Source organism: Eleginops maclovinus, chromosome 20 (assembly GCF_036324505.1).
Source record: "Eleginops maclovinus isolate JMC-PN-2008 ecotype Puerto Natales chromosome 20, JC_Emac_rtc_rv5, whole genome shotgun sequence".
NCBI lineage: Eukaryota > Metazoa > Chordata > Actinopteri > Perciformes > Eleginopidae > Eleginops > Eleginops maclovinus.
This window is the reverse complement of record NC_086368.1, coordinates 30,710,584-30,735,175: the sequence shown is the minus strand read 5'-3', so window position 1 is coordinate 30,735,175 and position 24,592 is coordinate 30,710,584. Positions and strand designations below refer to the sequence as shown.

Sequence of the window (24,592 nt, the reverse complement as noted above, 5' to 3'; positions counted from 1 at the left end):
GAGAGTCTGACGCACAGCCGCAAACAGAGGTTCTGAACCCGGCAGAGGATCCACCGGAGACACCGGAGACACTGCGGAGGCTTTGTGTTTCTCCCAGCCGCACACTGAGGGTCTGAACCCGGCTGGATGTGCGGACCCTCCCCGCTGTCAGACCCCGGACCCCCGTCTGCTTCGACCGGGATTCTGATGGGGTGTTGATGTGATTTCTGGAAGAAAGTAAACCGCTTTAAAACTCACCGCCCGGACACCGTGAGTCTCATGTAAGCTTCACCTGGAGATAATGTTAGCTGTTTTTATCGGTTGATCATCACACACCTGCTGCAGGGCTGCACACACACCGAACTACACTACCAGTAATGACACCTCAACACCCGGTGGTCTGTGGGCCAGGGCTCCGGCTGTGGTGTGAATGGGAACTGCTGTGGCCTGCAGGTGAATCTGGCTGATAGAAATGCAGCTGAACGCAGGGTGTTGAGATTTACTCACCTCTCCTCCGGGCTCCACGGTGGGATGTGGGCGGAAACCCCGGGGTCGAGAGGTTAACGAAAGAGTCCTCTCCTGCTGATGTTCAGGTGTATATCAGTATGTAGTGTCTCTACTTTAAAGAGTCCTCTCCTGCTGATGTTCAGGTGTATATCAGTATGTAGTGTCTCTACTTTAAAGAGTCCTCTCCTGCTGATGTTCAGGTGTATATCAGTATGTAGTGTCTCTACTTTAAAGAGTCCTCTCCTGCTGATGTTCAGGTGTATATCAGTATGTAGAGTCTCTACTTTAAAGAGTCCTCTCCTGCTGATGTTCAGGTGTATATCAGTATGTAGTGTCTCTACTTTAAAGAGTCCTCTCCTGCTGATGTTCAGGTGTATATCAGTCTGTAGTGTCTCTACTTTAAAGAGTCCTCTCCTGTTGATGTTCAGGTGTATATCAGTCTGTAGTGTCTCTACTTTAAAGAGTCCTCTCCTGCTGATGTTCAGGTGTTTATCAGTATGTAGAGTCTCTACTTTAAAGAGTCCTCTCCTGCTGATGTTCAGGTGTATATCAGTCTGTAGTGTCTCTACTTTAAAGAGTCCTCTCCTGCTGATGTTCAGGTGTATATCAGTATGTAGTGTCTCTACTTTAAAGAGTCCTCTCCTGCTGATGTTCAGGTGTATATCAGTATGTAGTGTCTCTACTTTAAAGAGTCCTGCTGATGTTCAGGTGTATATCAGTATGTAGTGTCTCTACTTTAAAGAGTCCTCTCCTGCTGATGTTCAGGTGTATATCAGTATGTAGAGTCTCTACTTTAAAGAGTCCTCTCCTGCTGATGTTCAGGTGTATATCAGTATGTAGTGTCTCTACTTTAAAGAGTCCTCTCCTGCTGATGTTCAGGTGTATATCAGTCTGTAGTGTCTCTACTTTAAAGAGTCCTCTCCTGTTGATGTTCAGGTGTATATCAGTCTGTAGTGTCTCTACTTTAAAGAGTCCTCTCCTGCTGATGTTCAGGTGTTTATCAGTATGTAGAGTCTCTACTTTAAAGAGTCCTCTCCTGCTGATGTTCAGGTGTATATCAGTCTGTAGTGTCTCTACTTTAAAGAGTCCTCTCCTGCTGATGTTCAGGTGTATATCAGTATGTAGTGTCTCTACTTTAAAGAGTCCTCTCCTGCTGATGTTCAGGTGTATATCAGTCTGTAGTGTCTCTACTTTAAAGAGTCCTCCTGCTGATGTTCAGGTGTATATCAGTATGTAGCGTCTCTACTTTAAAGAGTCCTCTCCTGCTGATGTTCAGGTGTATATCAGTATGTAGAGTCTCTACTTTAAAGAGTCCTCTCCTGCTGATGTTCAGGTGTATATCAGTCTGTAGTTCAGAACTTCTTTTATTATTGCAAAATTAGAAAACTGAATATTTACAGCAAAATGTTGTAAATATCTGCATTATTTTGGATCATTTTGAGAGAATAAATGACAATATAGAAGCTGTGATTCTGAGCCAACATTGACATCATAAATGTTCCTTTGTTCTTCTGATTGTTAAGAGGATTCATGGACGTTTAGTCTGGATAAACATCGGAGATAATGATAGTTTAAAAAACCTGCAGAAAAACTACAACAGAGTAAGAATGAACTTCCTGAGAGCTCTCTGGAGTCAGAGCACAAGATTTCAAAGTAAAACGAGAAGAGTTGGAGAGGAGCTCTGCAGCAGGACAGTTTTCCCCTCCTGGACTCCTTTTAGTCCCACCCACAGGAAATGCGGTTGGAGGAGTTGAGGTGGCGAAAATTTGACAAATGAGAAAGGGCTACTGTCATGATGTTTCATAAGAAGATGGATTCACTTCCTGTTTACTTTCTGTTCACTTCCTGTTTGTCCCTCTGAACGCGGGCCTAAAGGCTTCACACTGTAATGACCTCACAGAGAATTGTGGAATTTCACTTGGAATGCGTCTCCACTGTTTCCAATGGTCAGTGATTGTATTCAGAAAGGTGTGTGTGTGTGTGTGTGTGTGTGTGTGGGAGGATCTGGGACACAGCTGTTTGTGGTGTGTATGTATCAGGGTTTATTCATCCCTAGGGGGGGGGTTTGTCCCTCCCCCATTACCCATCTCCTCCCCTCCCCCATGTGTGTGTGTGTGTTTGTGTGCCACACCATCAGACAGCAGCATGAGGCAGATATGTTACATAGTTAATAACAGTAGTTGGATTTATTTCAACATAACTCATTAACATCATTTCTGAAGAGAACCTGATACTTAATATCCCTTGTGTGTAAAAAATATATATATTTACTCAAATTTATCCGAAAATCTTAGGTCAAATAATTTGTCAAAAAAACATTTCCTGCAAAGGCTAAAATCTCACAGCTCCGGAACACGGTGACATCACTGTGGAACACTCGCAGACCTACTGGTCAGCGCTCTAACCCATTGTACGGGGTAGGCTAAGGGGCCGTCCTGAGGATCTGTCCCGGACCAGCCCATCAGACGCCATCGTGCTTTATCTCAGTGACTCCATCAAACAGACGCAGCAGTTGTCTGTTTCATACGCTTTAATGATTTATCATATTTAAATAGCAGACATGTAGGCCTCCCTGCTGACCTGATCTCTGAGCTTTATGGAAGCAGAGATGTGTTAGTTTTTATAAAAGAGAAAGACCTGGACTGAGTTTAGTGTAAATTGAATAACAGGCGTTGCATAATAAATATTTTCTGTCGTCAATAACGCGATCAGATCACTTCCTTCCTGCTCATTGTGTCTGGGTTTCCTTCCCCCTGAACACTCGCCTGCAGGCTTCTGTGTTTCAGACATCAGTCACACATAGTCTGAAAATGAAATCACTTTCATGTAGTGTTCGTATTTACTGATGTCGACGTAGAACTAAAATGTTAAAATCTCTCCAGCTTGTTTTAACCAGAGACCTGATTTCAGGAGAACAACCAAAAACATATTCAGAAAACCATTGACCTCCAGACCAGGGGACAGGAAGTGATAAACGCTGATAGTATGATAAAAACACACATCTTCAGAGGCTCTGGTCCCTGCCTTCAGAGGCTCTGGTCCCTCACTTCAGAGGCGCTGGTCCCTGCCTTCAGAGGCTCTGGTCCCTCACTTCATAGGCTCTGGTCCCTCACTTCAGAGGCGCTGGTCCCTGCCTTCAGAGGCTCTGGTCCCTCACTTCAGAGGCTCAGGTCCCTGCCTTCAGAGGCTCTGGTCCCTGCCTTCAGAGGCTCTGGTCCCTCACTTCAGAGGCTCAGGTCCCTGCCTTCAGAGGCTCTGGTCCCTCACTTCAGAGGCTCAGGTCCCTGCCTTCAGAGGCTCTGGTCCCTGCCTTCAGAGGCTCTGGTCCCTCACTTCAGAGGCTCTGGTCCCTGCCTTCAGAGGCTCTGGTCCCTCACTTCAGAGGCTCAGGTACCTGCCTTCAGAGGCTCTGGTCCCTCACTTCAGAGGCTCTGGTCCCTCACTTCAGAGGCTCAGGTACCGGCCTTCAGAGGCTCTGGTCCCTGCCTTCAGAGGCTCTGGTCCCTGCCTTCAGAGGCTCTGGTCCCTGCCTTCAGAGGCTCTGGTCCCTGCCTTCAGAGGCTCTGGTCCCTCACTTCAGAGGCTCTGGTCCCTGCCTTCAGAGGCTCTGGTTCCTCACTTCAGAGGCTCAGGCCCCTCCCTTCAGAGGCTCTGGTCCCTGCCTTCAGAGGCTCTGGTCCCTCACTTCAGAGGCTCAGGTACCTGCCTTCAGAGGCTCTGCTCCCTCACTTCAGAGGCTCTGGTCCCTCACTTCAGAGGCTCAGGCCCCTCCCTTCGGGTTTAATCACAGTTTGTGTTGATGGAGAGGTGAGGGAATGCTGAATCAGGGTTTAAGACTGTATTCCCACAATAAAACTGTGTTTGTGTCCCCTGCAGCTCCATGTGTGCCCCCACCTCCCTGTAGCCCCACCATGTCTGCGGCCCCCCGGCCGGACGGGGACCCTGCTTGGGGCCTGGAGGCTCTGGGCCTCAGCCCAAAGGAGTTGGTTCTGGCCGAGGCCCTTCAGATGGAGTACGACGCTCTCTCCAGACTCAAGCAGGACCAGAGCGGCTCCGAGACCCCTGCCACGCCCCGGCCCCATCCGGGGGGCGGTCTGCTTAGGGGCCTCTCTTGTTCCGACCCCTCCCTCACCCAGCCCGGAGGCTCCCAGGCTCCTCAGACCCCCCAGGGGCCCCTGTACATCCTGGACCGCCCGGGGGCTACCAAGCTGCGGGACGCCCCCCGCCCGGGGCCTCTCCCTAAAGACGACATCCCCCCCGCCCTCCCTCCAAGAAACCCCCTACCCCCCCTGCCGGTGCCGGGCTCAGAGAACCCGTTCCTGCCCCCCCGAGGGCCCACCGGGCCCCGGGACGTCAACTTGTTCACTCCCGACGTGGACCCCCCAAAAGTGGGTTCGGGGGGGCTGAACTACGACAACATCAACGACTCGCTGTCCCGACTCAACGGGGGCCGGCAAGGGCCGCGGGGCCGCAGGGCCAACGGGGACCAATCAGGGAAGCCCGTGGCCCGGAGTAAGACCCTCCCCCCTCAAGTCCCACCCCGGACCTACGCCCCCGTGGCCCCAAGCAAGAGGGGCCAGCGGCGCGTCTCTGCTGACCCGGTACACATTCATATTACTTTGTTGTTGTTGTTGTTGTTGTTGTTATTGTTGTTATATTTTGTTGTTTACTTTACATGTTACTTATTTCAACCCCCTTTTCGATGTTTGAAGCTCCAAACATGTCAGTATTCTCTCCCACCAGCCCGGCTGATGTCTATGCTGAACTGGTTAGCAGTGTAGGCTCTGTGACGGTTGATGGAAAAGGGAAATCGCGTCGCTGTATTTGTATAAATAAATATTGTCCGGCTCAAAGTTTGACGGTAAACACTCAGACCTGTCGGACCGGATCTGAAGAGCAGAGGCTCAGACTCACAGCGACACTAAGTGAATAATAAAGATGTGTACAGAATCAGAACTGGAGGATGGAACGCTCTTTATTATCCTCATGTATCTACAGCGTGTTCTGTATTTAACCGTCCTCGTGCGAGGAGCAGTGATCTTTTGTACAGCTCCTCATTTAGTCATTTTATATAAATAACAAATGTTTTCCTGATGTAATTATTCTCCTCTGTGTTGAAAATAACATACAGAATGAGCTGCACGAGGCTGAATAGTGGGTAGGTGGAGCTCTCCTTTCTGATTGGTTGGCTCTGTATGATTGACAGGTGTCTCTGGGCTCCAGGACCAATGGGTTTGGATATGAACTCTTCCAAGTTAGTGAAGAGAGAGACGAGGAGGTGGCTGCTTTCTGCCACATGTTGGACGTGTGAGTAACACACACACACACGCACGCACGTACACACACTCGGCGTATATATTTCATGATGCACTCGTTGTAGTATTGACTTTTCATAGAATTTTGACTGTTCAGATTTTTTCTCAGTTTTGCAGAAACATGACTGCACAGAATTTAAACTTCTCATAGAATTTTGACTTTTCTTAGGATGTTGCCTTTTTTCTCAGAAGTTTGACTTTTTAGAAATACGACTTTCTGCAAAAACGCAAAAATTCTCAGAATAAAAAAAAAATCAGATTTTTTTCAGACTTTTGACTTCAGATTTTTCAGTTTTCTCAGAATTATGCGTTTCCTTAGAATTTTGACTTTCCTGAGATATTTAGACTTTTGTGTACTGACTGTGTACTCTGTGTGTTAGTACTGACTGTGTACTGACTGTGTACTGACTGTGTACTGACTGTGTACTGACTGTGTACTGACTGTGTACTGACTGTGTACTCTGTGTGTTAGTACTGACTGTGTGTTAGTACTGACTGTGTACTCTGTGTGTTAGTACTGACTGTGTACTGACTGTGTACTGACTGTGTACTGACTGTGTACTGACTGTGTACTGACTGTGTGTTAGTACTGACTGTGTACTGACTGTGTACTGACTGTGTACTGACTGTGTACTGACTGTGTACTCTGTGTGTTAGTACTGACTGTGTACTGACTGTGTACTGACTGTGTACTGACTGTGTGTTAGTACTGACTGTGTGTTAGTACTGACTTTGTGTTAGTACTGACGGTGTACTCTGTGTGTTAGTACTGACGGTGTACTCTGTGTGTTAGTACTGACTGTGTACTCTGTGTGTTAGTACTGACTGTGTACTCTGTGTGTTAGTACTGACTGTGTGTTAGTACTGACTGTGTACTCTGTGTGTTAGTACTGACTGTGTGTTAGTACTGACTGTGTACTCTGTGTGTTAGTACTGACTGTGTACTCTGTGTGTTAGTACTGACGGTGTACTCTGTGTGTTAGTACTGACGGTGTACTGACTGTGTACTGACGGTGTGTTAGTACTGACGGTGTACTCTGTGTGTTAGTACTGACGGTGTACTGACTGTGTACTGACGGTGTGTTAGTACTGACGGTGTACTCTGTGTGTTAGTACTGACGGTGTACTCTGTGTGTTAGTACTGACTGTGTACTCTGTGTACAGGCTGCGCTCGGCGGACCCCCACACTGAGCGCAGTAGGAACGGTGGTTTTGTGTGGGCGGGGTCGGTGGGGGGGGAGGAGCTGCAGCAGGCGCTTGGGGTCAGTGTTCGGGTCACCGTCTCTAGCCGGCACTTCAGAGAGCCGCTCACCTTCACCTGCGACGGTAAGATAGGAACTCACCGCCACAATAAAACTGCTGATTTCAAAATAAAGGTTGTGTCTCTGGAAGGGTCACTGATAGTTAATGTTCTAACCTCCACACAGTTAAGAGGTCTTTATTTTTCCAGAATACTTTATACTGTGTATTGTTTGTGATATATGTCTGTCTGTCTCTCAGGCTCGTCCACAGTGGACCTGCTGATCTATCAGACTCTGTGCTACGCTCAGGACGACCTGGACGTGGACGTGGACGACTACCTGCTAAAGGTGTGCGGTCAGGACGAGTTCCTGCACAAGTGAGTGACCCGTGTGCTCTGTGTGTAATGGCAGAGTGAGAGAACGCTTTAGACGAGCGCAGTGCTATGTCACTCCCTGGAGAAATTACGGCCGGCCCACTTTCTGGTGAAAAACCAGAATTGGCGCCAAGCGGAAACTAAAAGTTTTATCATCCCTGAAGTCTGCTGAGGCGTGTGTTGCACGTCACACAGCGAGACAGATTGGAAGTTACCATTTAATGATAACAGTGGCGTTGCTGTCTGACGGACACACCAGCTGCTCCACACACACACACACACACACACACACACACACACACACACACACACACACACACACACAGGCTGCAGCTGTACTCATGTTTTTTCTGATGTTGTTATATGAATCTACAGAGAGCTGCTGGTGTGTGTGTGTGTGTGTGTGTGTGTGTGTGTGTGTGTGTGTGTGTGTGTTTCCGTGTGATAAGCTGCAGCTGTGAGAGGCTGTACTTCCTGCTGTGAAACAATGACTGTCTGTCTGCTGAAACGTTTATATTAAAGCAGCTTTACTGACAGAGCTTTTATTCAGCTTTTACATTATAGATAGGGGTTGATTAGACAGGAAGTGGTGACATGGAATTTCAAAATAAAAGCGCATCTATAAATGCATTAAAACAACATTAAATAGTATCTTATATCCCTTTCTCTCACCTGTCTGTCTCTCTCCTGTCTCTCTCTCACCTGTCTGTCTCTCACTTCTCCCTCTCTCATCTGTCTGTCTCTCTCCTGTCTCTCTCTCACCTGTCTGTCTCTCACTTCTCTCTCTCACCTGTTTGTCTTTCACCTGTCTGTCTCTCACTTCTCTCTCTCTCTCACCTGTCTGTCTCTCACTTCTCTCTCTCACCTGTCTGTCACTCACTTCTCTCTCTCTCTCCTGTCTGTCTCTCACCTGTCTGTCTCTCACCTATCTGTCTTCTCCTGTCTCTCTCTCTCTGTCTCTCTCTCTCTCTCTCTCTCTCTCTCTCTCTCTCCTGTCTGTCTCTCACCTGTCTGCCCCTCACTTCTCCCTCTCTCACCTGTCGGTCTCTCACCTGTCTGTCACTCACTTCTCTCTCCTGTCTCTCTCTCTCCTGTCTGTTTATCACCTGTCTATCTCTCTCTCTCTCTCTCCCTCTCTCTCACCTGTTTGTCTGTCTCTCTCTCACCTGTCTGTCTCTCACTTCTCTCTCTCACCTGTTTGTCTCTCACCTGTCTGTCTCTCACCTGTCTCTCTCTCACCTGTCTGTCTCTCACTTATCTCTCACCTGTCTGTCTCTCACTTCTCTCTCTCTCACCTGTCTGTCACTCACTTCTCTCTCTCTCTCTCTCTCCTGTCTGTCTTCTCCTGTCTGTCTCTCACCTGTCTCTCTCACTTCTCTCTCTCTCACCTGTCTGTCTTCTCCTGTCTCTCTCCCCTGTCTGTCTCTCACCTGTCTGTCTGTCTGTCTGTCTCTTTCTCTCTCACCTGTCTCTCTCTCTCTCTCTCTCTCTCCTTTCACTCTCTCTCCTGTCTGTCTCTCTCCTGTCTGTCTCTTACCTGTCTGTCTCTCAGCTCTCAGACTCTGGCCGGGTTGGAGTTTGTTCAGACGTGTCTAAAGTTTGACTGGGACGTCCGACTGTGTCTCACCAAGAGGACATCCATCAACACGGAGCTGTCCCGCACGGTACACACACACACACACACACACACACACACACACACACACACACACACACACACACACACACACACACAGAGCGGGACATGATGACTTGTGTTTTGTCCACAGAATGCGGACGACGAGACGTTGTCCACCATGAACCACAGCATCCTACTGCAGGAGCGTCCAATCAGACAGACCGTCACCAGGTGGGGGCGGGGCCTTGCCCCTTGGACATAATTAATAAACATTATTTATGTCCAATCAGCTCCTTCATTTCTGTTTTAAAAGTCTCTCTCTCACCTGTCTCTCTCTCACCTCTCTCCCACCTGTCTCTCTCTCACCTGGCTCTCTCACCTGTCTCTCTCTCACCTGTCTCTCACCTCAACGTCATATTTCTCTTCTTGTTTTGTGTTCAGGGAGGCTCTGACTCTGCTGCTCGACACGTTCCACAACGAGGCCGAGTCCTTCCTGCTGTCGGAGGTAAACACACCTGTGAGGACATCCAGCTCACTAACACACAGGCCCCTCCCTCACAGAGATTGCCCCCTCTCTCTGGCTCCTAATCCCAGACGTCCTGTGAAAGACAGATGCACAAAAGCTGTCAGTCCAAATGAAAAGCTCCTCCTGCTGTCTGTCCCTGCAGACGGAGCTGCCGCTGCACGTGGAGCGTCTCGTCCAATCGGTGAAGGCGCTTTGCAGCTCGCTGGCGTCCGTGGAGACGCCCGACGTGACGGCGGCCCTCAGCCAGCTCCCAGCATGCCCCTGCCGTCTGCAGCCCCGAGTCCTGAAGGTGAGCCTGAACACATCACTCAGTCTCTCTCAGTGAAGTCTGTTATCAAAGCTTCATGCTGTCCTCTTCCTGTCTGTCCTCCCAGGATGCATCAGTGCTGGCAGTCAGAGAGAACAGAGGTACGTTTCAAACCAAACCTAGACAATGCTATAGTTTACCTTATTACTCTTCACTCCAAAGAGCCTGAGTGCACCATAGTGCAACTCTTAGGAACCCACTGCACCGGTGGCTAACTGCTAACAGCTAACATACTGCCAACATCTAACTGATAACAGCTAATTGATAACATACTGCTAACAGCTAACATACTGCCAACATCTAACTGATAACAGCTAACTGATAACATACTGCTAACAGCTAAATGCTAACTGCTAACATACTACTAACATCTAACTGCTAACTGCTAACATCTAACTGCTAACATACTGCTAACATCTAACAGCTAACATCTAACTGCTTACAGCTAACTGATAACAGCTAACTGCTAACATACTGCTAACAGCTAAATGCTAACTGCTAACATACTGCTAACATCTAACTGCTAACATACTGCCACCATACTGCTAACAGCTAACTGCTAACATACTGCCACCATACTGCTAACAGCTAACTGCTAACATACTGCCACCATACTGCTAACATACTGCTAACAGCTAACTGCTAACATACTGCTAACAGCTAACTGCTAACATACTGCTAACAGCTAACTGCTAACAGTTAAAGTTAGCTATGTGTTAGCAGTGAGATTAGACACAGGAAACAACACGCTGAGTTTTAAGACACAGATGAGAGGAAAGTGAGACCTGAAGGGTGTGTGTCAGAGTGTGACGGACAGGATGTCGTCTCTCAGAGAAAGTGGTGGAGAAGTTGACGGCGGCCATCCTGGACCTGGTGGAGCTGTACTGCAACACCTTCAACGCCAACTTCCAGCCAGCGGCGCCGAGCCGCGGTTACACGGCGACGCTGCAGGAGGCCGGCCTCGTCAACAATGTGCTCGCCTTCAACGTGCACGCCGCTCACCGCATCCCCATCACCTGGGCTGCCAGGTACACACACACACACACAGACACACGCACACACACACAAACCTCAACCCTCTGGTGTATGATGTGGGGATATACAATGTGTTTATAGCAAGGAAGAGATTTGTGTGTGTGTGTGTGTGTGTGTGTGTGTGTGTGTGTGTGTGTGTGTGTGTGTGTGTGTGTGTGTGTGTGTGTGTGTGTGTGTGTGTGTGTGTGTGTGTGTGTGTGTGTGTGTGTGTGTGTGTTAGATGTAGAACAAAGGCTGCTGCCCCTCCCCCCCACTAACTCACACACAAAGGGCTGACTGCCTGGGAACCAGAGCTGACCTTGACACCATCTGTGTGTGTGTGTGTGTGTGTGTGTGTGTGTGTGTGTGTGTGTGTGTTATACTACTGCAGTAGGAGAATATATATCTCAGCCTACCAATACTTAATTACCAGTAAAAGCCCTGAGTTTATAATCTTATAAGAGGTCAAAAGTCTGATCAACAACTTGAAGTTAAAGTCTGTAATGTTTGTCAGAGTGAACTGTGTTTCCTCTCCGTACCCCAACAGATGCTTCATATTAAAGCTTGTTTATACATTATATAAAAACTAATGAACAGAACAAAAAGAACTGCAAACTAAAAAAGATTACGGGGGAATATTTCCATCCTGACATCATCGTGTCCCTGCGCTCTGATTGGTCAGCTACGAGGGCTTCTTCCTGTCCTGCTCTCTGACTCACGGAGGGGCGGAGCTCTGCGCGCCGCAGCACACCAGCAAGCAGGCGGTCAGCAAATACCTGTTCCACCTGGTGGTGTGGGACCAGAGGTACAAACCCCTGCACACACGTATACACACCTGTACACACCTTCATACACCTGTACTCACCTGAAATGAAACTTCCACACACCTGTATACACCTGTACACACCTGTTTTGTAGCTCCAGTGTTCTTAAATAACCTCCCTGCCACCCCTCCAGGGTGTGCTTCCCGGTGCAGATCAACCAGCTGCCCCGGGAGTCTCAGCTGACCGTCACGCTGTACGCCAGCTCTCTGCCGCCCCCTGGAGGAGCCGAGGAGAAGGGCAGGCAGCGGCGCAGCATCGAGGCTCTGGGCTGGGTCACCATGCCGCTCTTCAACTTCAGACAGTGAGTCACAGCATGCTACACGCCTTATGCTAAGCTAACAGCTGCTGTACAGTCAGTGAGTCACAGCATACTACACGCCTTATGCTAAGCTAACAGCTGCTGTTCAGACAGTGAGAGAGAATTTGACAAAATAAATTTTTTTTTTCAAAGATTATATTGTGTGTGTGTGTGTGTGTGTGTGTGTGTGTGTGTAGCGTCCTGACGTGTGGCAGGAAGCTGCTCGGTCTGTGGCCAGCAGCCCCGGGGAGGACAGGAAACGCTCGGACGAGTTCGCCGAACTTCAGCCAGCCGGACAGCGTGATCCTGCAGGTGAGACAGTCATTTACAGCGTCACAGGGCCATAGCAGGTACAAACAGCAATAATAACCTCTACCTCCCCCCATTTTCCCCCTCTGTCTCCCCCTCTGTCTCCCCCTCTCAGGTGGACTTCCCCACCTCAGCCTTCGAGGTCCGGTTCAGCACCCCCCCCCCCGGCAGATTTCTGTCCTCAGTACGATTTCTCCAGGCTGGACGCCATCAGTCAGATCCAGCTGCAGGACGTCCTCCACAAGAAGGCTGTGTTCTGGTCCGACACACACACACACACACACACACACACACACACACACACACACACACACACACACACACACACACACACACACACACACACACACACACAAGTGTATAAATGTATTTATTCCTCCTGTGTGTGTGTGTGTGTGTGTGTGTGTGTGCAGGCTGACGCTGGAGGACCGGCGCCTGCTGTGGGAGAAGAAGGCGTTCTGTCAGGCTGAGAGTGCGGCGCTGCCTCTGGTTCTGGCCAGCGCCCCCTGCTGGGAGTGGTCCTGCCTGCCCGACATCTACGCCCTGCTGAAGCAGTGGGCCTGCCCCCCACACCTGGACGCCCTGGGCCTCCTGCACGCCACGTAAGACCCGACCTGAAGGACGTCATGTTCTGTTCCTTTCCTCTAAGATATTAGAAACAGCGTTAGATATGAGTGTCTCCTCCCTGAGTGACGGCATCGAGCTCACCTGAGTGATGTCATCGTGTTTCAGGTTCCCAGACCAGGAGCTGAGGAGGACGGCGGTTCAGTGGATGGACTCCATCACAGACTCAGAGCTGCTCGACTTCCTGCCTCAGCTCGTACAGGTAACATGACAGGGAATCAACAGGGCTTTTATTTTGAAAGTAACAGAGACAAACAGGCTTTTATTTTGTGTTCAGAGAGAGTATGTAATGTACTGTGTCTAACCGATGCGTCTGTGGCAGGCTCTGAAGTACGAGTGTTACCTGGACAGCGCTCTGGTTCGGTTCCTCCTCCGGAGAGCCATCGGGGACGTCCGCATCGCCCACTACCTCTTCTGGTCAGCTGATCACACACACCTTATTTATTACCAATTTTATATGTCACATATGAACACACAACCTGCAGGATAGTCAGGATTAGACTCAGGATTAGTTAAACCCGGATTAATCTCTCTCTCTTCAGGCTACTGAAGGGCAAACTGCATGATAGTCAGGATTAGTTAAAGGTCCCCTATTATGCTTCTCCGGTTAGAACCCCTCCTCCCTGTTATTTAGTTTTCTCTGCATGCAACCGGTCTGCAGAGTCACAAACCCTCAGAGTACACCCTGTAGCGAGTACAGATCTGAAGAAGGAGAGACGTGTCCATGCTGCCCTCCCACGCCTCGTTGGAGATTTTTCTTTAAAAAAATTCTTCCGGGGGTTATTGCCGTCACTAAATCAGCGCTATCGGCAAGTTGGCACGCCAATAGCTATAGAACAACAGGCCCACCCTCTGCCAGCCGACCATCTACTGTTGCAAGGCTGAAATACAGTGCCCTGAAATGTGAGGGGACATGTCATCTGTTTGCCTCACTGAAGGCAGAACCACGAAGAAGTCAGTGGTTTAAATGTATTTTCCTTCAGCGGTTCGAGGTACTGTACTGTGTGCCCGGCATTTCACGGACCACAGCTTCAGAAACCTTGCACAGGTTGATGTCGATATGCAAAGCGTGCAGTACTGAAGGACCAGGCTTTTCCTACTCTGATTCAGTTCTATCATCTGAAATGTAACAGCGACACCAAATAAAAAGGTTCCACTGTGAAACCGCCGGCTCCAGTCCCTACTGGGACGGTGGATCAGGTCCATCACGTTGGTCTGTGTCCTGTCAGGACCGGATGCCGGTTCAAACATATATGGCTGTAACATAAACTGATGCTCAGCTGTAACGGGAAGGCTGGGGAAGCACTCTGTTAGGGCGTAACCTCTCTGGTTGTTGACCAATCAGAACAGAGTGGGCGTGAGCACACGGTGCCCAATGGGATGGGTGGGCAGGAGCTCCTACAAAGCGTTAGGACAGAGAGTGAATAGAGATACTACACAGAGATGCTGTATGAGGAAACCAATGTGATTTTGGAACATCGAACAATGTAAATCTATTCTAGTACTCCTCAACAATGGAACTATGATCAGTAATAACGGCCACAATATGGGACCTTAAAACCAGGATTAATCTCTCTCTCTTCAGGCTGCTGAAGGACAACCTGCAGGACAGTCAGTTCAGCGCTCGGTATCAGCACCTGCTTGCCGCCCTGCTGTGCTGCGTGGGTCTCGGTCTCCGGGAAGAGTTCGACCGGCAGTGCTGGCTCGTGTCCGTCCTCGCTCAGGTGGCTCACAAAGTCCGGGACGCCTCTCCGTCCAGCAGACAGGTGAGCCGCTCAGACCGGAAGTGATGCCTAATAACGCGTTTTAAATTCGATGTTTCGAAGGCTGCAGCTCGGGTGGTACATGTCAGTCTGTGTCTCTGCTGGATGCTGTGCTCCGCTGGATGCTGCACTCTGCTGGATGCTGCACTCTGCTGGATGCTGCACTCTGCTGGATGCTGCGCTCCGCTGGATGCTGCACTCCGCTGGATGCTGCACTATATAAATATTGCTAAAGCCCAAAAACTACAGAGAACTGGATGATTTGTGTGGATTGTTGATCACAATAATCCTGTTGTTATTATTATTATTATTATTAATAATAATAATAACAACAACAACTATGTGTGTGTTGCAGTGTGTGCTGAAGGAGGGTCTGGAGGAGATGAAGCAGTTCTTCTCGGTGAACAGCAGCTGCAGACTCCCTCTCAACCCGGCGCTGCTCGTCAAAGGAATCAACATCCAGGTACACACGCACACACACAGACACACACAGACACACACACACACACACACACACACAGCACACACACACACACACAGACACACACACACACACACACACACACACACACACACACACACACACACACACACACACACACACACACACACACACACACACACACACACCTGCTGCTGATCATGTTGTTTTGCTTCTGTGTTTTCCAGTCATGTTCGTTCTTCAACTCCAACGCTGTTCCTCTCAAACTGTCCTTCCAAAACCTCGACCCGCTGGGAGACAACATCAACGTCATCTTCAAGGTCACACTCACCTGAAAGTTACCTGATAATATACAGGATATTTATCCTTTTTTCATCTGATATTTTAGCTGATTTGATCTTATATTTACCTGATATGTTTACCTCTCTACACATCTGTTTACCTGTCTGTTTACTCATGTCTAGAACTACAGAGAACTGAAGACTGTTAAACACTGAGTACCTGAATCTATATAATCCCTGCAGTCGGGGGACGACCTGCGGCAGGACATGCTGACCCTGCAGGTGATCCGCATCATGAACAAGATCTGGATCCAAGAGGGTCTGGACATGAGGATGGTCATCTTCAAGTGCTTCTCCACCGGCAGAGGCAGAGGTCAGGAGTGTATTTCAATCCGTCACATGATCGGAGAAATGCTGACTCAAAAATATCTGCTTTGGAATCAGAAGTAGCCGTGTTTATTCCTTATAAATGAATGTGTGTGTGTGTGTGTGTGTGTGTGTCTGTGTGTGTGTGTGTGTGTGTGTGTGTGTGTGTGTGTGTGTGTGTGTGTGTGTGTGTGTGTGTGTGTGTGTGTGTGTGTGTGTGTGTGTGTGTGTGTGTGTGTGTGTGCAGGGATGGTGGAGATGATTCCTCAGGCCGACACTCTGAGGAAGATCCAGGTGGAGCACGGAGTCACCGGATCCTTCAAAGACCGACCGCTGGCCGACTGGCTGCAGAAACACAACCCCACTGACGAGCAGTACGACAAGGTACACCCACACTTACGTGACGAGTAAACCTCCTGAAAAGGTGAACACAAGCTGAAGAGATGTTATCGTTTGTTATTGACATAAAACTGTGTGTGTGTGTGTGTGTGTGTGTGTGTGTGTGTGTGTGTGTGTGTGTGTGTGTGTGTGTGTGTGTGTGTGTGTGTGTGTGTGTGTGTGTGTGTGTGTGTGTGTGTGTGTGTGTGTGTGTGTGTGTGTGTGTGTGTGTGTGTGCAGGCGGTGGAGAACTTCATCTACTCGTGTGCTGGCTGCTGCGTGGCCACCTACATCCTGGGTATCTGCGACCGGCACAATGACAACATCATGCTGAAGAGCAGCGGTCACATGTTCCACATCGACTTCGGGAAGTTCCTGGGACACGCGCAGATGTTCGGGAACATCAAACGGTCAGACCTTCAGCATTTATTCCACAGCAGACAGACAGAGGAAGATTTTCAGAAAAAATAGTGATTGTGAGAAAAAAGTCAGAGAAAAGACTTTTTTCAGACTTTTGAAGGATTGTCTTTTTTGTTAAAATCCTGACTTTTTGCTCAACATTTTTAAGTCTGGACAATTGACTTCTTTCAAAATTTGAGAAAAAAGTCCACATCTTTAGAAAAAGGTCAGAATGCTTAACATCCCAAAAAAAAGTGATAACTGAAAAAAAACCTTTAAAATAATAATAATCAGAATTTGGAGATTTTTAGAAAAAAGTCTGAATTATTTTAAAATCTTCCGTCCGTCCGTCCGTCCGTCCGTCCGTCCGTCCGTCCGTCCGTCCGTCCATCTTCTCCCGCTTTTCCGTCAGGGTCTCGGAGGTAACAGCTCCAGCAGAGAGCCCCAAACTTCTCTTTCCCTGGCCACATCAACCAGCTCTGACTGGGGGGATTCCAAGGCGCTCCCAGGCCAGCGAAGAGATATAACCCCTCCACCTGGTCCTAGGTCTACCCCTCGGTCTCTTCCCAGCTGGACGTGCCTGGAACACCTCCCTAGGCAGGCGCCCAGGTGGCATCCTCACTAGGTGCCCGAACCACCTCAACTGGCTCCTGTCAATGAGAAGGAACAGCGGTTCTACTCCGAGTCCCTCCCGGAAGACTGAACTTCTCACCTTATCCCTAAGGGAGATGCCAGCCACCCTGCGGAGTAATCCCATTTCGGCCGCTTGTATCCGCGATCTCGTTCTTTCGGTCATGACCCATCCTTCATGACCATAGGTGAGGGTAGGAAGGAAGATGGCCCGGTAGGCAGAGAGGTTTGCCTTCTGGCTCAGCTCCCTTTTTGTCACAACGGTGCGGTTAAAGCGACTGCAGTACCGCTCCCGCTGCTCCGATTCTCCGGCCCATCTCACGCTCCATTGTTCCCTCACTCGAGAACAAGACCCTGAGATACTTGAACTCCTTCACTTGGGGTAAGGCTTCATTCCCTACCTGGAGTGGACAGTCCATCGGTTTCCTGCTGAAAACCATGGCCTCAGATTTGGAGGTGCTGATCCTCATCCCAGCCGCTTCACACTCGGCCGCGAACCGATCCAGTGAGTGCTGAAGGTCACAGACCGATGAAGCCATTAGGACCACATCATCTGCAAACAGCAGTGGTGCAATCCTTAGCCCACCGAACTGCAGACCCCCTCCCCACGACTACGCCTCGAAATCACAAACAGGATTGGTGACAAAGCGCAGCCCTGGCGGAGGCCAACCCTCACCGGAAATTGGTCCGACGTGCTACCGAGGACCCGGACACAGCTCTCGCTTTGGGAGTACAGAGATTGGAGGGCCCTGAGCAGAGACCCCCTCACCCCATACTCCCGCAGCACCCCAGTATCTCCCTGGGAACCCGGTCATGCGTCTTCTCCAAATCCACAAAGCACATGTAGACCGGATGAGCGTTCTCCCAGGCCCCCTCCAGGATCCTTGCGAGGGTGAAAAGCTGGTCCGTCGTTCCAGGACCAGGACGAAAACCACATTGTTCCTCTTCAATCTGAGGTTCGACAATCGGCCGGACCCTCCTTTGCAGCACCTTAGAGTAAACTTTCCCGGGGAGTAATGTGATGCCTCTGTAATTGGCACACACCTTCTGAAGGGGAACCACCACCCCGGTCTGCCACTATTGAATCTTACATTTTTTTCTTCCTGTCTCTCTCAGGGACCGCGCCCCCTTCGTGTTCACCTCCGACATGGCGTACGTGATCAACGGAGGAGATAAAACCCTCCAGCCGCTTCCACGACTTCGTGGATCTCTGCTGCGAAGCCTATAACCTCATCAGGAGACACACACACCTGTTCCTCAACCTGCTGGGGCTGGTACAAACACACACACACACACACACACACACACACACAATTCATGAACACTCTGTAGCAGCATGCAGGGTACTACATCAAAATAAATTCAAGAGACAATGAAAATAATAGTGGGTGTGTGTGCAGATGTTGTCCTGTGGGATCCCTGAGCTCTCTGATCTGGATGATCTGAAGTATGTGTACGACGCTCTGAGACCTCATGAGAGCGAGGCCGACGCCACCATGTACTTCACCAGGTACACACACACACACACACACACACACACACACACACACACACACACACACACACACACACACACACACACACACACACACACTCCCTGCAAACAGTGAATACTAAGAGAGCCAGACTGAGTGTGTGAGTCTGACGGAGTGTGTGTCTCTCCTCAGGCTGATTGAGTCCAGTCTGGGCAGCGTGGCGACCCGTCTTAACTTCTTCATCCACAGTCTTGCTCAGATGAAGTTTTCCTCTGAGGACCGGCCCTCCCTCTCCTTCGCCCCCCGAGTGCACACCGCCCAGATGGGGGGGGCGGGCTGCTCCGCAGCCTGTACGTCTGCAGGCACCTGCGCACCGGCAAGGGCTACGTGAGTTCATAAACACATCAATATATTGACACTTTAAATTGGTGTTTTTACATATAGATGATTGTGTGTGTGTGTGTGTGTGTGTGTGTGTGTGTGTGTGTGTGTGTGTGTGTGTGTGTGTGTGTGTGTGTGTGTGTGTGTGTGTGTGCCTGCAGGTGTTTGTGGTGAAGGTGGAGCGTGAGGGTCAGCAGGAGGCGCTGCTGCTTCAGAGAACATTTGAAGAGTTTCATGAACTCCACAACAAACTGAGACTCATGTTCCCCTCAAACAAACTGCCCAGGTAATCAGTAATCACACACACACACACACACACACACACACACACACACACACACACACTGACAGAAGAATCTTGAAGGATTTTTTACATTTTTAATTTTCCCTTTGTCCCGCCCCCAGCTTCCCGAGCCGCCTTGTGATTGGTCGGTCTCGGGGGGAGGCGGCAGCTGATAAGAGGAGAGACGAGCTGAATGGCTACGTGTGGCACCTGATCCACGCTGCACCTGAGGTCGCTCAGGTCAGAACAGATGTTACATTTTAGCGTTAATAAATGAGCTTTTATTATTTCAACTATAATAATATTTAGCCCCTTGACGCCTGAATTTAAATGCAATTATGTTAAAAAATTTATTTTATGTGTTTTTGCTTTCAAGCAGATGCTAAATTAAGTGGAGATTATTAATTTCAATTTAGCACATAGAATAGATATAATTTTGGGTATGATGCAAATTAGCGACAACAGGCATTAATGGATAAAATAGTAATTTGGGGTATGATGCAAATTAGCGACAACAGGCATTAATGGATCAAATAGTAATTAAAACACATTTCCCATCTCAGGCATGTAATTCATTTTATTGATGCCAACATATAATTTAAATTAAAATAGTATTAATTTCATGACAATATGTCAACAGACATGCAAAACTCATGACAATGACAACAAAACAACAATAAAAAAACAGCATGTAGAACTGTGTGTAATAGAGAGAGAGTGTGTGTGTGTGTGTGTGTGTGTGTGTGTGTGTGTGTGTGTGTGTGTGTGTGTGTGTGTGTGTGTGTGTGTGTGTGTGTGTGTGTGAGAGAGAGAGAACGAGAAAGAGAAAACACTTAGAGAGAACAAAGGATGTGCCGAGCTGTCTTACTCATGAACTCAGCTGTCAAAAACTCATGACATCATTAACCATTCATTATAACAATGAAAACAATAACAATAACAAGAACAAAACAGCTAAGGTTGTAGTAGGTGCTCTCGCAGCAGTAGCTGCAGAACTGGTGCTAGGGACCGCATCAGAGTCTCCATCAGTGCTGCCACTGTCATCACTGCTGCTGCTGCTGCTGCTTTCATCACCTGGTGTAAAAAAAAAAAGTCACTATTGAAAGAGCAGACATTTTTATTTATGATTTATGAGTACAGTTGTAAGACAGAAAAGTTCTTTGAAAACAGCTTTCCATACTTCGAGGTCAAGCTAAATGAAAGAAATAAAAGGTCACTATTGAATGCAGACATCTGTATTTACATAATACAAAACATGTACTCATTGTAACCAATGTAGACAATATGGCCGAATGTAGCGAATTCGCGACACACAGAATCACTTCAAATAACTTCAGAAATATCTGTCAAAACTATTCTATTCTGCTCGTTAGCTGCACAAACAAACAATAAACAGCAAAAATATTTTTTTTTTCAATAACTTACCTCAAATAGGACCGTATATTTCGTATTGCTTTCTCCACTCGTTAGCGTCTAACCGGATATGCCCTCCTTCGTCGACCGGGTGTAAGTTCCCACTCTTTGACCGGTCCTACGAGAAACTAGTGCTTGCAAAACGTTCCTAGGTCCGTATCGAAGAGACATGAACCGGCATTGGGGGAACACATGCACGATCTCGGCTGCATTTTTAATAGAAGCGGTTTGAGGCGAATTCGCGACAATAGGCGTTAAGGGGTTAGAATTATAATATTAATAATAAATAGTCATTCAAGTACAATTATTATTATCATTATTATTCACTTCTGTCTGCAGTGACACTCAGGTGTACTGACACAAATGAAACACACTTGGCAAAAGTAAAAAGTCTAAAGATTAAATCAAAAATAAAACAATTCTCTTGTTTCTGCCTGACGACAGAGACCAGGCCTCATGATGCAGGAGCTTAGAATAAGACAGAGAATAAAACCCACACACCATAATATATTTACTCAGGATGTGAACAGCTCCGCAGGTCCGATACACACAAACATTATTATTATTGACAGCTAATAAACACACCATCTGTGTGTCAGAGTTCCAGTTCATTTTCACTCAGCACTTCTCAGAAATGATCTCACTGTGTGGACAGTGTGTGTGAGTGTGTGTGAGTGTGTGTGTGGGGGGGGTGGGCTGGGGGGGGTATCAGGGTATCAGGTTCTTCCAGTTTTAGCAGCTAGTTGCCGTCGCAGGCGTTTCTCTCTCCATCTCTTTCTCTCATTATAAAAATGAATGGTTAAAATCTTAATTAATCAAATTCTGAATAAGATTTGATTAATTAAGATTTTAATGTTTGTGTTTTTAGAAATGTTGCTATTGTCCTTTAATTGTGTTATCAAGCAGCGGTGTCATTAATACATTATTTTGTAATATTTATATTAATTAGCCTGTTGTTTTTGGATAATATATCTGTCCTATTATTATTATTTATCTATGTGTGACAGTGTGACCTCGTCTACACCTTCTTCCATCCGCTCCCCGAGACGAGAGGCCAGGACACACAGCCAGCAAACCAGGTGACTATAAGTTGGTAACGGCGCACCCGGTAGGCATACGGTTTTACCATAGGGTATGCGAGAGGCACACAGAAGAGAAGGGGTTTACTCTGATCTGGCATCAGCTAAATAAAATGGACTTGTGCCCAGACCTTTCTTTAACCCATGAGTAATATCTGCTGACGGGGGCCTCAGCTCAGTTTGTTTTCAGTCCTATTTTTTTGGTTTAGGCCGCTACACCATTATTAATACAGTTTGTTTATTGGTACAAAACAATGTGTGTGTGTGTGTGTGTGTGTGTGTGTGTGTGTGTGTGTGTGTGTGTGTGTGTGTGTAGAGCTTTCCTGGTCTCCTGCTGCAGGTACAGCACTTGGGGAGGTGAAGCTGTCGATCTCCTACAAGAAGGACAAGCTGTTCATCATGGTGATGCACATCAGAGGCCTGGTCAGTGTGTGTGTGTGTGTGTGTGTGTGTGTGTGTGTGTGTGTGTGTGTGTGTGTGTGTGTGTGTGTGTGTGTGTGTGTGTGTGTGTGTGTGTGTGTGTGTGTGTGTGTGTGTGTGTCTGTCTAAAGGAGTTTTGATTAGCTCTAAATAAAGTTTTTTCCTGAGTGTCCCGTGTGATTACCCAGCAGCCCCTGCAGGACGGCGCTGACCCCGACCCCTATGTGAAGCTGTACCTGCTGCCGGACCCCATGAAGACCAGCAAGAGGAAGACCAGGGCCGCGAGACGCACCTGTAACCCCACATACAACCAGATGGTGAGACACACACACACACACACACACACACACCTACATGCGGCAGGGGTTTCTACATGTTGTTGTTGTGTTGTTGTTATAATACTTGTTTCCCTGCAGCTGGTGTACGAGCGTATCCCACGGGGGGACCTGGACCAGAGGGTGATCCACCTTCGGGTCCTGGGTGATGGGCCCTTCTGGGAGACCTCAGTGCTGGGGGAGGCCTTCATCCCTCTGCGGGGCCTTGTGCCGGGGGGGCACTGGGTGGACTGGCACCCACTGGGAGGCTCAGACCCTGCCCACTGAGCGCCGGACTAAAGGCAGAGAGGAAGAGTTCTCCTTGGAGGACCAGACACAAAGGAGGTCCTTTCAAAGTAAAAGCCCTGTGGCTGATCCTCTGAGAGCAGAGGTTGATTTGCTTTTTAAATCTTATCGTTGATTTTAAATTCAAAGTTGATTTTATTTCTCATCATCAGGTCCTTTAAACTTCAAACAGCATACAGATTAGTGAGATAAACTTCATGGAAACTTGAGATTCAACAGTTTTAACACAAAATATTTTTACTAATTTAAATGAAGACAGGCTCAGACTCACAGGTTTAGTTTCAGACTGACTTTTAAGTATGTAAATCACTTAGATGGAAAAGATGCAACGGCGTGTTAGGGTCATTTAAAGTGGAATATAGATCTGATTATCTGACACTGAAGTTGTTGTATTTACAAGATGAAACTCCATCACATTGAGTGTGTGAATACACAATTAAAGTGTAAAGCTCGTGGGTATTCTCTGAGATTAAAACCGTTCATTAACAATAAAGAAACGTGAGCATTTTCTGATAATAAAGTGGAAAAACTCACAAGTTAACTTCAATAGTTCCAGACGTACATCAAACAGTGGCCCTAATACGCCGTTTTAAAAAGCATCAGAGAAGTGAATATGATATTAATTATAATATTTACAATGAAATGTGTTTCAGTCGGCACACACAGGTGCATGCTGGGTAACTGAGTCCGATATCTTTCAGCAGAAAAAGGGACGATGATACATTTTAGCTGGTTCAGAATTTTCACGATTAAACTTGGCCTGACTTTCATCCAGGGGGGGAACCTAACGTTTCTTTACGCTACGTTGAGAGAAGCCTTTAGCTTTAGCATTAGCTTAGCTCCGTGTTGCTAACAGGATTTTTTATAGAGCGGATGCTTTGATTTTCTATCTGCGGTGCATGAGCCTGTTTGCCTTTCAGCTCGGATTGGACGCTCATTCCATTCCTGATTTTAAACATTTTGTACTTTTCGGATTTATGAAGCGACCTCCGTGTTTCTGCGCTGTAGGACAAATACAAAGGGAGGAAGGGGACCTGTAGGAGGGTCTGTACAAATGTGAAAATTTGAGAGGACGAGTTCTTCTGACAGATTCAGGTGCATACGTTGTGATTTTTGACCCTGACACTCTCCTGTAGTTCAGCCAATCAGACGACTTTAAGCCACATCATGGTGTTTCCCATTGGTCCTTCCACAGAAAAATAACCCTTTATCTTATTAAAGGGATAATATTTGGACCTTTAAACACCTCACCTTGGACTCTGAGGAACTTGGACGGACACCAGATCATTAATCTACATCATAATCTGCAGAGTAATTATAATGAAAGTGCTGTTGGTTTCAGACGTTCTTCAAGACACAGATTCCAGGAGTATTCGAGGCGTGTAGGTCAAATATAAGTTCTCAAAAACCCTCAAAAGTCTCACGTTTTTGTTTATTTTTTACCTTCAATAAACCTAATTCCCTGATCTCCTAAAGAAGGCTTAAAGTAGAGTTTGGCTCAGTGACGGTCTGATGGAAAGCGGGTGCAGTGGAGTGGACACAGAATGTAAGGTACACACTGAAATCATGACAATGTGATTACTAGATTATCCACTCTGATTAATGTGCATTCATTTCATTCAGAAACATGTTTTGTATTATTTGCACTACAAAATAAACTTGAATTAAAAAGAAATGTTTGTTTTTTGTTTTATATAGTAACCTAGGAAAAGTAGAAGTACTCAGAT

The 24,592-nt window shown here is 47.7% G+C and overlaps 1 protein-coding gene and 1 long non-coding RNA gene across 2 annotated transcripts; one reads left to right on the top strand and one right to left on the bottom strand.

Moving 5' to 3' along the window:
* Positions 1-24,540, top strand: pik3c2b (phosphatidylinositol-4-phosphate 3-kinase, catalytic subunit type 2 beta). The gene is given in 37 exon segments (XM_063910960.1): positions 1-260; positions 4,363-5,087; positions 5,693-5,793; positions 6,966-7,126; positions 7,301-7,418; positions 8,968-9,079; positions 9,185-9,264; positions 9,475-9,538; positions 9,702-9,848; positions 9,934-9,967; positions 10,699-10,894; positions 11,563-11,685; positions 11,838-12,005; positions 12,200-12,314; positions 12,427-12,468; positions 12,470-12,570; positions 12,725-12,913; positions 13,044-13,137; positions 13,258-13,352; positions 14,521-14,701; positions 15,054-15,161; positions 15,368-15,460; positions 15,665-15,794; positions 16,035-16,171; positions 16,406-16,575; positions 18,311-18,368; positions 18,370-18,468; positions 18,595-18,704; positions 18,862-18,994; positions 18,997-19,056; positions 19,212-19,336; positions 19,456-19,573; positions 21,754-21,781; positions 21,784-21,825; positions 22,142-22,248; positions 22,434-22,562; positions 22,662-24,540. Coding segments are annotated over 36 exon segments (4,644 nt in total). The 5' UTR covers positions 1-260; positions 4,363-4,397; the 3' UTR covers positions 22,848-24,540.
* LOC134882958 (uncharacterized) lies at positions 19,893-21,061 on the bottom strand. The gene is made up of 2 exons (XR_010168208.1): positions 20,759-21,061; positions 19,893-20,407 (listed from the first exon to the last, which is right to left on the bottom strand). It is a non-coding gene; the product is annotated as an uncharacterized LOC134882958 (long non-coding RNA).
* Positions 24,541-24,592: the final 52 nt, after the last annotated feature.